This window comes from Anser brachyrhynchus (assembly GCF_964034855.1).
Source record: "Anser brachyrhynchus genome assembly, chromosome: 22".
Classification (NCBI taxonomy): domain Eukaryota; kingdom Metazoa; phylum Chordata; class Aves; order Anseriformes; family Anatidae; genus Anser; species Anser brachyrhynchus.
Window position 1 is genome coordinate 2,606,890 of NC_137715.1, and position 14,832 is coordinate 2,621,721.

General features: G+C 61.8%; 1 protein-coding gene across 1 annotated transcript in view; it reads left to right on the forward strand.

The window, feature by feature from the left end:
* LASP1 (LIM and SH3 protein 1) overlaps positions 1-13,389 on the forward strand; it is a 30,996-nt gene extending 17,607 nt beyond the window's left edge. The window contains exons 4-7 of the mRNA XM_080565169.1: positions 7,455-7,562; positions 10,018-10,174; positions 10,333-10,433; positions 10,751-13,389. Of these exons, the coding sequence (XP_080421295.1) occupies positions 7,455-7,562; positions 10,018-10,174; positions 10,333-10,433; positions 10,751-10,924 (540 nt within the window). The 3' untranslated portion in view covers positions 10,925-13,389. The remainder of the gene's footprint in view (positions 1-7,454; positions 7,563-10,017; positions 10,175-10,332; positions 10,434-10,750) is intronic.
* The last annotated feature ends 1,443 nt before the right edge of the window (positions 13,390-14,832 follow it).

Consider the following 14,832-nt stretch of genomic DNA (forward strand, 5'->3'; position numbering starts at 1 on the left):
CAGGTGAAATGGCAAATGGCCTCATCTGGACAGACTCTGTAGGCGAGTATTTCAGGTAAACCCAGGTGTTGTAGGGCTGGGAAGCTCTGGCAAGCAGAAATAAACAGATAGAAGGGATAACGACTGGCACAGACCAAGATCTCTTTCTCCAGAGGGAAGAGAGGAGCCTGTTTGAGAAGGGTGTTGTCCAGGCGCATCCTGTTCTGTACCCTCGAGGTGTCCCTGGGTCAGCAAAAGTCCCCAGCCCTGACGCACGGCTCTGGGCTGGGTGCTCGCCCTGATAACTTCTGGTGGTGCAGGGGGAACTGCTCGGCTCCTGGGTGGGCGCAGGAGCAATCTGCTTTCCTTCCTACTCCAGGGCACTGAGAATATGAGAGGGAACTGTGAGTGACACTACTGCGAAGAAGCTTTGTCCCTTGGAAGGGCAAGATTAGCACAGGACAGGCAGCCTTGGTAGATCGCCTCTCTGTGAGACTTCACTGCACCAAGAATTGGCATTCGTGGGGCACGGCTGAGCCGAAAGCATCCAAGACATGGTCCTGAGCTGTGGTTGTGAGCCTTGCTGTACAGCTGCAGATGTGTGCTCGGAGTACGCTGCAGTGGAAGAAAACGCATCCAGGGGCAATTTTGGCTTGAGTCACAGTCTCTGAGGAGAACACAGGATGTGGCAACTGTTCTGGGAATCTATTTAATTATTTTTCCTTCAATGGGAAGGGGTAAAAAGACTGCCCGGAGAGCTGTCAGCAAGGCGTGTTGGCTCAGCTCAGTGTTCCAACAGTGCTGGTCCACAGAAGGTCTGGACAGAGGGAGGATGGCACAGGATTTGTCCTGCTAGCGGGCTCAGGGTGAGCAGACATCTTCTGGGATCAGCGCGTTCCTCTCGCGGCTGTGCTCTGAAGGACACAGCGACCTTCCTTTCTTCCCCATTAGCCTGGGAGTGCCAGGAGCTGAAAAGCAGACTGCTCAGGCGTGCTTCCTGCTGGAGGAGGGGGAAATCGGGACCTCACCTGTTAGCAGACAGAGCTGGTGGTGCCCACACAGCCAGCGCCGAGTTTTGAAACCTCTGCTTTGGCAAGGTCTGTTCCTTGGAGCGGGTTGCCCAACAGCTCCTGGCTTGCACAAACGCAGCTTGGCTCGAGCAGGGAGCTAGAGCTCAGCCCGGGGCTTGCGTTGTGCTTCACAGAGCTGCTAAGGGGACACGGCTGCTTTTCCATGGTAACAATCAAGATAACGCTGTACCAAATGCTCTGGAGTATCCAGTGCTGTTTTTACAATGAACTCGGGCTCTTCATTAGTTCTTGCTTATTAAAGGAGACCCTAGGGAGGGAGGGAGCGTGCTCCGCACTGCCGGGGCTTTTCTGTAGCTTGCTGGGACTTTCGGCTCCTTGCGGTGTGTGCTGTGCTGGAAGCAAAACTAGGTTTCTCTCCTCTCCGTGAGGTTGTTGCGGGGTCTTACTCACCCCATTTCCCTGTTAACCAAGTGTCTGGGGAGCTGTGCAGAGACCCAGACATCTGTGCCCGGCTGGAGCAGCTGCCTGGGAGCAGAGGAGGTTACAGGGACAGTGCCACAAGCAGCTGAGCTTGGGGAGCAGGGGGAGAGCCCTGGTGGAGCAGCATCCCGTTCCTACGCAGCACCGAAAGGCAGCCGAACAGCACGGCAGCTTCCAGCGCGTCGTGTGCATGGCCCCTTTTAAAGGAGGGAGCTGGAACAGACATTTTATACCGTCTTAAAGTTCCCAAATGCTTGGCAACTGCTGTTCCTTGTGGGAGGTGCAGCAGAGCTCTGAGCAGGGCTCTTGGCACCGCTGGGGCTGGGTAAGGGCGCTGTGATGGGGACAGCCCTCGGCACGGGCTCCTGGGGGACAGTGCCACAGGGCTGGCATCAGGGCAGGACCGAGGGGCTGAAACACAGCTGCAGGAGGTGCCGGAGCACTTGAGGAGGTGCCAGCTGCTGTCCCTGCTCCCCTTGACCTGCCTGGCAAAAACACGGGCAGGAGCAGGGGCGCAGGAGCCTTCTGCACCTGGCTGCACGTGAACAGAAGAGGGGCTGGGATGCAGGCAGGGTCTTGCAGCCCCTCGGACACCAGCACCGCACCTTTTCGGTGCTGGTCTCACACAGAGATGTGCTGAAAATACAACTCGTATGAGCGGGAGGGAGAGGAGGCTGCCGGGGTGCTGTGGGCACAGGCAGCCCAGGAGGAGGGGACGGGGATGGGGATGGAGGTGACAGTGGGAGATGGCACAGCCAAATCAGGTGGAAACTGCCTCAGCCCTCCAGGGAGGATAGATCCTGAATCACTTCAGATAAGATCTTAATTCCTCTCTGCCTTTGTTCTGCCTACAAAGGGAGTCTCCTATTTTCCAAGAGGTAAACGTTTGTGTTTCTTGAAGCACTCTAGCTAAAATGCAGCCGCTCTGTTTCACTGACAGCCTCTTCGTGGTAACTGCAGGAGCTGAGCAAGCCCTCCAGGACCAGCAAAGGTCACCTCCAGCCCCTCCAGAGCAGGCAGCAGGGCTCAGCCCTGCAAACTGGAGCTGTTAGCTGACACGGGGAGAGGCTTGCGAAGAGCTTGCTGGCTCTGCAGTGACGGCAGCCTAGCAGGGAGGCTTTGTGCTGCAGGTTGCCGGTTCAAATGCCACCTCAAAGGTTCAAATGCCACCTCAAAAGTGCATGCTGGCTAACGCCGCTGGGGCAGGCAGGGCTCTGCACACAGGTCTAGTGGTAAAATCCCTCGTGGTGCAAGGTCAGGGTTATGTGAACAGCCACACCTTGCCTTCATTTGCCAGCCAAACTCAGCTTGCGGACCTTGGGGTGAGGCTTCCCTCATCACATCCCTGCAGAGGTGCCGTGGCTGGGAGCTGCTTTAGGGTAAGGAAAATTGGTGGTGGGGCTGTGTCCTCCCCAGGGGGTTCTGACCGCGGGAGCATTGTTCCCTGCTCCCCAGCAGCTTTGCCCTTCCCTCTGGAGCAGGGCTCCTGCAGAGCTGCTGTTCTTTGGGTATCCCTGAGGAGGTCGATCCACCAAAAATGCTCCTGTCCCACCCCGCTGTGGCTGGAGTCCCACCCCGGCTGTGCACCGGAGCCGCTGCATGAACAGGGTGGTGTCAGGACAGCTTTGTGGAGCTGGAGCGGCTTCGTGCACGTCCCGATGCCCTCTGTTTGTGTGCCGAGAGGGCGTCTTCTGTTCCGGTCACTGGCAGACGCTGGATAATAATACCTCATGCAGCTAAATAAGTCCCCAAAGTGACAGCTTTTACGCCTGCAGCCTCCTCTTGCAGCCCACGTGTGGCAAGAAAATTGCAGGGTTCCCGTTCTGTGGCTCCTCTGAAACTCTTAAAATTGGTATCTCCGGAGGCAGCCTTTCCTGCCCGAGGGTGGAGGCTCTGGGGGTGTGGGAGGCAGGTAGCTCTCCTGTCCCGTCCTGTCCCCAGCGTTTCCTTCCTGCAGCAGCACGGCTGTCACCTCGGGGAGCTGCTGGCAGCGGCGTGGACGTGGGCACTGCTTTAATTTGCTTGAGCTGAGACCCACGAGGGGCTGCAATGTGCAGAGGGCTTCCTCCAGCTCCTCCAGGGATGTGCGAGTTGTCGATCTCCTATCATGAAGGGAATAATTCCTCCGGGGAAGTTAGCGTGGATCCTGTTTTGTTATGGGGCGAGGTGTGGGTATGGGTCTGGAAGTCCCACGGTCGTGGCCCTGTCTGTGTCACTTGGCTCTTACATACAGTGCCTAGGTGAAAGGCAGCTCTGAGCCAGAGCGATGTGCACCCTGTGCTCGCTGCCAGCGACGGCAGGAGCAGGCAGAGGTGAGGGCTCCCTGCATTTATCTCCCTCCATTGCCCAGGGTCGCCTGGGCTCGAGGTTTCGAGGGACTGAGGGGAGCGGGACGCCAGGCACGTGGCCGTGCTCTTTGTGGGCAGGATTGAGGTGAGGACTTGCACCCCTTGCAGGCACCTGGCTGTGGAGGGGGTTCCTCTGCCCCTTCCCCCCAGCACCCCTCGTCCCTGTGCCCGGCAGCGGGTGCCTGGCTCCGGCCCGGCGCAGGCAGCGCCGCTGCCCATATAAGGGCAGGGAGCAGCAGAAAATCGCTGTTTCTGAGCACTTCCTCCCTCCTTTCCGGCCGTGGCTGCGGCCCCGCAGGACCTGGCCATGCTGCAGCAGAGCCAGGAAGGGCCGCGGCTCCCCTCGGACCGCCGGGCTCCTGACCCCTGCTCTTCCTCTCCTGCTCCCGGTGCCGTCCCCAGTGCTCGGGCTGTGCTCAGACCTCGTGGCACAGAGCCCAGCCCGCTGCCAGCGCCGGCTCCCAGCGCACGCCTTGGGTTAACCGGCCCCGGGGACCAGCATCGGGCTCCCCCCTGCAGTCAGGCATCCCCTACTTCAGTTTTTAGGGCCGGGTTGCCATATCCCGAATGCTACAGAGCGGGAGAAAAACAGGGAGGATGCAGGGGGTGAGATCTAGGAGGGTAAATACATGGAAGCTATCAAAGGAACTGCTTAGCCTTGTGCTTAGCTTATCGCCTGGAGCTTCTTTCTCTTGCCTGGCTTTCTGAAGGCTCATCACTTGTGCGTTTGCAGCCGGTGCTGGCACCCACTGACCCCTCCTGGGGGGGCTGAGCTGAAGGCTGGGGGACTGATGCTGTTCTGAGTGGCATCTCCAGCACGATGGCAGGGACAGCATCCCACGGCCAGGCTGCAGAGATCTAAAGGAAAAGAACCTGGATGGAAAGCCGAGCGGATAAAGGACAAGCATGGCCCCCTGCCCGCTCCCTGGGGCCGGCGCTTCCCGAGCAGCGGGCAGGGCGACTTCACCCCTCCTGCCCCCTCTCTGGGCATCCCGTGGGCTTGGCAGCAGCTCCATTAACTTCTGGTTCCCTGTGCCTGGTGCCCAACGCCGTGAGGCTGCTGCTTCCCACCTCATCACGTTCGAGATGGGTTCCTCACCCCAGCCAGTAAAGTTTTTCTGTGCTTCTTACTGCTTCAAGCCAGCAGAGGCTTCTGCCTTGAAATCAGTCTCTTGCGTTCCTCTCTGATGTGCTTTGGCATCTTGGTTTCATTAATATCCTCCCCGGGTAGATGCTGCAGCCTGGTTCATTAAACCTTTGCCTCCTAATGTCACTTCTGAGCTGGAAATCTAACCTGACTCGTGGATCATACCATCCGTGCCGTGGCTCTGAAGCGTGGGTAGAGGCTCTGACGAGCTTCCAAAGCTTTGATTTCTCCTGGCTTGTGGGATGAGGACGTGTTTGGTGCTCTGCTCGCACCCTCTGGTCTTTGCAGCACGGTAACGCGTGCAGCCAGCGGCGAGCTCTCCCCTGTTCCTCCTGCCCGTTGCAGAGCCGGTGCCTGATCTCCCCTCGTGCCCCAGGAAAGCCCTCGGAGCTGGGGGGCCGGGGCGAGCCTCCGCTTCCCACCCGCCTCCCGACACAGCCGGGATCTCGGCACCGCTCCAGCACGGAGCTGCAGCCACCTTCCTGGGCTGCGATCCCCCTGCATGAGGCCATCGGGTGCTGCCGTCTGCGGAGGGGCTGGGGCAGGACGGGGGAGAGCCGCGTGTCCCCGGGCTGCCTCTTGCGAGGTGTTTGCTAGCCCTGGGTGCAAGCAAGCGTACAGCAACGCGTGCTGGCCAAGGGGGCCGTACCAAGCCTTATCTACGCCAGGCTTGTTAAAACACTGAAGTCGGGACAAAGCTGTCGCTGTGCCTCCGCGTGGCCCCTGAGCCACCTCTGCCTCCTTCCAGAGCCAGCGGGTGTGGGAAGGACGCAGCTCCCCGCTCCCCTGTGCCAGCCCTTCTGCCAAACGCAGACAGCGACGTCTCATCTTCCCTCAGCAACCCCTCGCCTCCTGCCTGGTTCTGCCCCCTCCCCGGGTGCGGGCCCGCTCCGTGCCCCCCACGGGGGTGGAAGCTGCGGGGTCTGACCCCTCCACGTCCCCTCTGGAGCCGGACGGGGCCCCGGGACAGCCCGGAGGGCAGCAGCGATGCCTTGTGGTGCCTTGGCTTCTGCAGGCGGTGACAAAACGCTTGGCGGCTTCTCCTCCAAGGTGCTCCCAGGCCCGGCGGGACGCGACCCAGCGAGGTTTGGAGCAGCGCCTCCACGGCAGCGTTTTGGGGAGAAATCAGCGTTATCCTGCCTCCCCCGCAGCGCTGCCCGTGCGCTGCCTCCCAGCCTTATCTCATGTCCGTGGGGCCGATGTGCAGGCGCAGCTCTGCTCCTACACACTCCTCCGTGGGGCCAGCCTGGCTTCCCGTCTGTCCGTCCGTCTGTCTGGCGGGCGGCCATCCCGCTGCGGGACGGGAAGGCTTGCAGGAAGCCGGCCACACGCGCCGGTGTCTGGCCCTGCTGGGACGAGCATTTCCCAGCTCTTGCCCGGGGAGCAGCGGGTCTGGTCCCCCCCCAGCCCTCTCCGTCGGGGAGGCGACTGCTCTGCTCCCCCACCACAGCCCCGCGTTGCACCCACGCGGCCAGGCTGCTCTGCCCCCGTCGTGCGGGTGGCGAGAGGTTCATTCCTCCTGCCCCGGAGGCGGAGGCGACCTTTGTGTTTTAGCGACAATCCGCGGCTGCCTGCGGTGCGCAGGGCGAGCTGAACCCCGGCTGCTAAGGGGGTGAAAGTCAGCAAAGCCGCTCGTTGGAGCGGGCCAAGCAGCTGCTCGGCGTTTCCTTCCCTTTCGGAGCAATCGAGTCAGCGGTTGGGTTTTGGCATCCGCAGAAGGTGCTTCTGCTTCCGGAGCAGGGGGGCGAGGGCGCAGCGACACCCGGGGCCGAGGCTGCGGGTCTGGGCTGGGCGCTGCGTTGGCTCCCTGCCGCAGGACAGCTGGAAGCCTGGGTCTTAAAGCCGTGTAGAACTGTTTAAATTAAAGAAAGAAAAAAAAAGGTGGGGGTGGGAGCAAGTAAAAACGGGACTTTTCGGCTCCTGGGTGTGATGGGAGAGATGCTGACGTCAATGTCTGGCAGACAGAAACGAGGATGCTTGTGTTCTGCTGGCCTCTGTCCCCACGCCCTGCCTTGGTTTTAGCCTTGCTGGGTGTATTCCTTTCCAGAGGACGCTAAACATCCCCGACACGGAGCTGCTCTCGTATGGGCGTAGCTCACAAAATCCTTGGGACTCTCAAGCAGGCGGATTGCCATGGATGAGGTGATCTGCGCTGCGTGACTTGTGCTCTGCTAGGCCACGGGACATGCAGTGTAAATCCAAGTTAGCCCAGCCCCTGCTGAAAGAGAAACCAGAGCAGTAGATGCATGGGAAGCTGTTTGTGTGTATCAGCTCTTGGCAATGCCCCATTTTGCTATTACTGGATACGTGAGGGGGTCTCCAGAGCGAGCCAGAGGCCCAGTTTGAAAGCTGCTGCTTGTCACGAAGAGCGCGGGTCACGGTGAGGTCTTGTCTTGTCGAACACAGCTGCTGTGCGCGCTGGGTTTCCCCCATGGCTAAATCTGTTTTTTTTTTCTCAATTCCACCCAGATTCGCTACAAGGAGGAGTTTGAGAAGAACAAGGGAAAAGGCTTCAGCGTGGTGGCTGACACCCCGGAGCTGCAGAGAATCAAAAAGACTCAGGATCAGATCAGCAACGTGAGTAGCCTCTGATCTCCGTGCCCGGTGTCGCTGCGCCCTTCCTCCTGGGCCTGCGAGGGAGCCGGCTCCCTTCCAAAAGGAGGAGCCCCGTGTCCGAGGCGGGTGGCAGGTTGTGCTGCATCCCGCACCCTCCATCCACGTCCAGGTGCTGGTTCCGTGGCAGGCGATGAGATGTGCGTGGATGGGTGGATGCTGCCGCGGGGAGAGGAGGATGCGCTCGCGGAGCCGCTGCGTCAGGCTGGGAGCTTCTCCCCTTCCCAAGCTCAGCCCCGTACTGCAGGCATCGTGGCACGGGAGCTCGATAACGTGCCTTCAGCAGCGTGCAGAGGGTTAATTCACCTTTCGCTGATAGTGAAAGTCGTGTTTGTTCCTTATCATACGGCCGGGAGCTGTTGCAAAACCCGGCCTAGCAGCCGGCAGGGCTGGGGGCTGGTTCCTCGCTCACCATGAAGCCTGCCCCCAGAGATGCAGCTGAGCATGAGAAACCCCTCGGGTTTGGGTTTCCCCTCGGACGGGCTGCTGGGAGCTCCCCGCCCCCTTTGGGGTCTGCGGTGCCCAGAGCAGGACCCGGTGGGACAGAGCCTGGGAGCGGGGCAGGCACCGAGCTCCCCCCAGCCCCTCCTGTCCCGACACCCAGCCCACCTCCTCCTTCCCTGCAGCCCCCCGGACACGGTGTGCCTCGGCTCTGGGGTGCAGCCCGGGGAGCTCCTCCATCCTTACCAAGTGTCTCTGTCTCGGGGACGAGGCCGTGCTGGGAGCCGCTGGCTGCCCCCAGGGGAGCAGGGTCTGGGCTTGCAGCAGGGTGCGGGGGGAAGGTTTTGTGCCTGCGCCCCGCGAGGGAGCGCTGCTCGAAGGAGCTCCACGCGCGCACAAACACAGAAATGCCCGGCGGGCCGGGAGGGGGTTGTTTATTCCCTTGCCTTTTGATCTCATTGTGCAGTTCTCTGGCAAGCGCTGCTCGCTCCCTGGGGAGCTGCAGGGTGTTATCTGCGCTCGAACCCCACGACAGCGCAGGCCTGGGAAGGGTCCCCTGGGGAAAAGGACCTGGCCGGCAGATCTCCCCTGGGGGCTGCTTCTCGGTGGGCTCTGAGCCGGGGCCGTGCAGCCCTTCCACCCTCTGTGGAGTGGGGCTGTGGCCTTCTCCTTTCCGGGGGACACTGGGGAGGGTTTGGGGTGTTCAATACCAGCAGGACGAGGCGTTACGGCTGCTGCGGGCAACCCCGAGGGGCTGCTCGGCCCCCTTCTCCCCCCTCCCGGCCACGGAGCGGTTCTGAGCTGCTTCCCCAGGGGCCGCTGGCTGCCAGCCTGGGGTGGCAGTGACCCACTTAGCGCAGGCGTGGGAACAGCCCCGCTCCCTGCACAAAGCCTGGCTCCGCGGGCAGGGTTTTAATCCGAAGGGTGAGCGAGCAGCTGGGCTCACGCGGGCGGCGGAGGGGCTGCGCGGCGAGGCAGCAGCAGCGTGAACGTCTCTGCGGCACGGTGCCCCCTACCCCCCACCCCTCTGCACATCAGGAAACCCTCCTGGAAATGGGGCTGTGCAAGGGCTGAGCCCGTGCCTCTGCTGCTGGAAGGTGCTGTCCCAAAGGTGTCCCTGCAGCACCCGGAGAGCGGCTGCGCCAGGCTTTGCTCCCGCCTGCAGAGGAGCCCGTAGCGCCCTTGGGTAGGGAACTGTTTAACCAGCAGGCAAATGGGCTCCAGGTGCCTTCCAGTGGCAGCGTATTCAGGGTATTCATTAACACACGTGGCCGTTAATTTTGTGCCCAGGCCCTTGGGTTAACCCTTTCCTCCTGCCCGCCGTGCTGGCTGCCGGGAGGGTTTGGTGAGGTGCAGCTGGTGGGACCTGCTGGGCCTCCTGCTGGGTCTCCTGCAGTGGGAAAGCCTGGGGTATTTCAGTTAGAGACATCTGGGAGCAGGTAGTGGGTAGGAGTGGTACCTCCACGCCACCGCCTGCACCTGGCTGTGGGTCGGGGGTTTGCACAACTGACTCGGTGTGTGCGGAGTGGAATTCCTAAAGCTCCACGCTCCTGCGGTGTGTGGGCTTGGGAGCCTGGTCCTGAATCTCACCCACGCCTGAAAACTTGATGTATCCCACCCACGGGATCCTGAAACCTCCTTTCTCTGGGCACAGAGGACGACTCTCCTGGTGTCTCAGACCGCCTGCTCCTCCCCGCAGACCTTGGCGCACGTCCCCCTCCGGGCGATTCTCCGCCTGCTGCTGCGGTCGGGGCGAGGAGGAGCGCTGCGCTCAGGCTGACCCAGCCACGGTGCTCGTGCAGCCGTGCTGCCCTCGGAGGCAAACAGCAGCGAGCTGGGAGCAGCTGAAGGACGCCCCTGGCACCAAAGGGCTGCAGGAACTGCCGCCGTCCCTGGGGGACCGAGGCCAGCACAGGGGCAGCACTGCAGAGCTGCCCAGGCTGCGCTCTGACCTCTTCTTTCTCTTCTGCCCCTGCAGATAAAGTACCATGAAGAGTTTGAGAGGAGCAGGATGGGCCCCAGCCCCAGCGAGGGTGCCGAGATGGAGCGCAGGAACTCCCAGGAAAGCACCAATTACCGGAGACCCACGGAGCAGCAGCAGCAGCCGTCTCATCACGTCCAGCCCAGCAACCCAGGTAGGGCGCAGGGCTCCAGGAAGGGCTGGCAGCTCTGCTCTGCGCCAGCCCCGTCGGCTGCTAGAGCCTTGTACTCCCTCGCAGGGGGCTTTGTGTGCCCCCTGAGCCCCAGCGCCCAGCCGCAGCTCTGGCTGACAGCCCCAATCCTTCCTTCCCAGTCTACCAGCAGCAGCAGCAGCAGATGTCGTCTCAGTCCTACGGCTACAAGGAGCCCGCGGCACCAGCCTCTACGCAGCGCAACGCTCCTTCTGGAGGGGGGGTGAGTACAGCCCAGGCTCCACAGCGCCCACCCCGCCACCGCTTCCCATCCCCTGAGGGTCAGGGGTTGCTGCTGGGAAGCTGCTCCCCGTGCCCGCAGGCTGTGCTGGGGAGGAGCAGTTTGGAAGGTGCCCGTAGGTGCCGTGCTGGGTGCCAGGCTCCCGCTTGCCGTGGCTCTTCCTGGCACCGGCATCCCTCGGTGGTGCCCAGTGAGGACCTCCTGGGTCCGGCACAGCTCCCGGGGGGGCTCGGTGGGACTCCGTGCCCTGGGACCCTCCAGGAGCCAGCCCCGTGCCCACTGACCTCTCTCTCCCACAGAAGCGTTTCCGCGCTGTCTACGACTACAACGCAGCCGACGAAGACGAGGTCTCCTTCCAGGACGGCGACACCATCATCAACGTGCAGCAGATCGATGACGGGTGGATGTACGGCACGGTGGAGCGCACGGGCGACACGGGCATGCTCCCCGCCAACTACGTGGAGGCCATCTGAGCCGCGGGAGGGGACGGGGCGCGCGGCCCCCCCCGCCGAGCCCCCCGCCCGCGCCAGCCCCAGTGTGTGTGTGTGTGTGCGTCTCCCTCCCTCCCACCCAGCACCCCTTCTCCAGCGTGCTCTGCCGCTGCCCGCCGGAGCCGCGGGCTGACATCTCGGTTTCTTTGTGTTTCTGCAGCCGCCTCTGGTTTCTCTTGCCAATTTAGCTTTGTTCTCGCTCTGTCGGGACTGAGGGACTGTCTGCAAGGGATGTTGGGGGCTCGGGAGACCAGACGGCCGTCGCTTTCCTTCTCCCTCAGTCTCCCCCCTCTCTAGCCTTCCGGAGGGGCCGGGGCACCCATGCCAGCCGGGGCCCCCCTCCCAGGTGCTCGGGCAGTTACTGGCAGGGGGAAGCAGCCAAGTCGCTGGGAGCTGGTGCAGAGGGAGGAGCAGATCCTCTGCTGGGACCAAATCCCCCCACCTCGCACCAGGACGGGCCGGGCAGGGAGAAGGGCAGGGAGGGATGCTCGTTCTGAGGGCTGACGGGGGGGGAGATGATCTGGCAGCCTCCACCCTGTGCTGCTCTTGCTCTGGCTTGCCCCGTTGCTTCTCCCAGCTCCGGTTTGGTGTTTCCATCCAGCCTTCTCTCTCTTCAGTCCTCACAACGTTGCAAACCAGAAGAACGTTTGCGGTTAAAGTCGTAAACGAGTTCTGTCTTTCTTGGGATTCAGAGCGGCTGCTCTGGCCAGCCCTGGGCGCTGCTCCTGCCTCGGGGCCTGGCTGCCTTGTCCCAGCTCCCCCCTTCCTCCGGGCCCCACGGGGCCGAGCAGGGGCCGAGCCGCTGCAGGGGCCGGGGAACCGCAGGGCTCCGGGGGCTGCCACGGGGCCGGGCCGTGCTGGCAGCACCGCGCCACCCGGGCCTCGTGTCCCCCCTGTGGCTCCCTATTTCTCCTTTGGGGCCCCGCGTGCCGGGGGCAGCCTCTTCCTCTGTCAGCAGTGGTCGTTCCCCAGATCCACCCGGACCCTTCCTGCTTTCCTTTTGCTGCTGCAGGGCTTTTGGGACCCTCCTGAGCCCTCCACCCGCTGGGCAGATGGTCTGGGGAGGCAGCAGGATCAGCCCCCATCCCTGTGCCTCTTCTGGGCCGAGCGTGAAAGATTTTCCCCCCCTGCCACTGTGCTGGGGAGCATCCTGGGGACTGTCCCCCCTGGTGGCCCAGCCCTGAGTGGCAGAGGCAGAGACGGGTTTGGCACCCCAGACCCCCACGCCGTCCCCACCTCTCACTGGTCCCCAGCCGTGGTGGCTTTTGGGGCCACCACTGACTTGGGATCGCATCACGGACCAAAATTTCAAAGCACATCCTCGTCCCCTTCTCCCTTGGGCTGCGGAGGTCCTGGGGCTGAGCAGGGACGGGTATAACTGGAAGCGTGCGCGCAGGGAGGGAGGAGCGAGGAGCTCCTGCCCCGAGGGACTCGAGGGACCAAAATGGCTGAGTTCAGACATTCCTTGGCTCCATCTGGGGCCACGTCCCTGGGGATGGCCTCACGGAGTGGGAGACGACCCCGTGCCTCCTGCTTGCAGTCCCCTTTCTCAAAGCACACAGGGTTGCAGGGTTGGGGTGACCGGAGACGGGGTTTGGGGCACAGCGGGGCCAGAGACCCGCAGCAGGGTGTGAGCGGGGAGAGGCGAGCATCTTGCTCCTGGCTCGTTTCCCAGCCGGCTGCAACGGGAGGAGAAGCGTGGCCGGGGTTCCTGGCACTGCCATCCATCCCTTCGGGGACCCCAGGGGCAGCCGGGGTGGGCTTCACGGGATGGGAATCCCGGTCGGTGCTAAAACGAGCGAGCCCGAGGGTAGGGGAGAGGGGGCGGCGGGGGCGGAGGAGCCCGCGTCTCTCCCTGCTCACCCTGTTCTTAATCACGTTCTTGTCTGGGAATGGGGGGGGGAGTGTCAATGTGAATAAACCGTTTTTTAATGGACCAAATAACACAGGTGATTACGTTTTGGTATACAGACCTTTTTTTAATGCTACCTGGAAACCATTGTCCTAAGTCTCCCTGCCCCTGCCCTGCCCCTTCTCCCCAGCCATGGGAAACAAACCTCTTACTGCTTGATTTCTGCCTTTTCTCTCAACTTATGCACTTTTTTGCCTTTTTTCATAGCTGAAAAGCACCTAAACCTGTATTTAAAATAAATAAATAAATAAAATGATTAAAAAAAAAAATAAAAGCTAAATTGCTTCTCATCATGTGTAAAATAGACCTCATCCATCTTTGCTTCCCCGGTTGCATCTCGGTGCTGAGCTTAGAACGTGTTTTCTTCCGGATCCGTTGCTTGATTGGGGTTTGTCCTTGTGTACTCCTTCCCCTCGGGTTGAGCATCCATGAATAAAACATTATTTGGCCTTTTTAACCAAACTGTCAAATGGAACAAACCAATTGATTCTCCTTCCTGGTTTACTCAAAAATAAAAGTATAATTTTTACCTGCCGATTGTGCTGGAGTTTAATTGTGGTTGCTTTTCTGTCCGTTTTCCATCCGTTCTCTTGCTCCCCTGGGACACGGGGGGGGGGGGGCAGCTTGGGGCAGGGGAAGGCTGTGGGTGCCGGGGTCCTTGTCTCTGCCTGGCTGGGGTGGGAACGCCGCTGTCGCTGGGCGCAGCTCCTTGAGGCCAGGCGTGTGCTTGATGTTTGGGGGGGGCTCCCTGAGCATAGGGACAGTCAGAAGCCACCCGGAGAGCACCCAGGGCCACAACGGGGACCCACAAAGGCAACATTCCCTTGCTATTGCTGTCAGGGGAGTGTGGAGAAACCCTCGGGGGGCAGAGGTGCAGCGATGCCTCCCCAGTGGCCAGCCCATTTTGGGGTCTTGCCGTCAGAGGCCGAGTGCCCCATTACAACGTGGGTTTAGGGTCTCCTTGGGTTCAGCCCAGAGACCCGACCTGGGGGCAAACGGCTCCCCTGTGGGCAGCACGGTGCCGGCACCGCGTCCCGACTTCTCCTGCCCTCCTGGGGAAGCTGCAGGACGCGGTCTGCAGGCCGTCCCCAGCCCCTTCCCCACGGAGGGGAAAGCCCCCGCTGGGGTGGAAGGGCTGAGCCCGGCTGGGGACGTGGCGCTGGGTCCCCCCCGGCTCCGCCAGGCTCCATACACAGGAGCAGCTGGCGATGGCTCAGCTCGGCTGCTGCAGCCTCCCAAGGTGGGGTTTTCAACAGCCCCAGTGTTTAGTCATGGGAGGAAAAAAAAAAACCTTGAAGGTGAGTGAAGGATGCTATTCGCATCCGCAGCACGAGATGAAAAAATAAAAACAAGGCTCCATGGCTGTTGCTGCTCACTGGCAGCCACATCGCTTAAAACAGCACCAACGCAGGTGTTCAGACGCGGAGCAAAGGATGCTACAAGGATGCTACAGCCTCCTGGCCCGGGGGTGCTGGGCTCCAAAAGGTGAGCGCTCAGAGCGCTCCCAGGCGATCGATGTCAGCTTTGGGAGAAGGAGGCTCATTGTTGCTCTGTCCCCCAAAGCCTGAGCCCTTTCGGTCACATTCCCATTGGAAACGAAGCAGCAGTTTGGGCAGAAAAAAAGCAGGGGCAAAACAATCCCGCTGCAGGCAGCTGGTGCCTCCAGGGAGCCCGGTGCGCGCTGCGTGAGCGCTCCTCCACCCGTACAAGGCTGAAAGCCCCATCTGACCGCGCGCGTTCATCCCTTTATCATCCGCCTGGCTTCTGGCGAGCGGCTCAGTCGGCTCGGCGTCATCTCCATCCCGAGCGGGGCCGGGGCCGGCGAGCAACAGCCGCGGCTGTGCCGAGCATCCCCGTGCTGCTGCGCCCAGCAGGAAGCCCCGGCAGCCCCCGCCCCGCCGGCTGCTCGCTCACCATGCTGGATATTTTCATCCTGATGTTCTTTGCCATCGTCGGCCTGGTGATCCTCTCCTACATC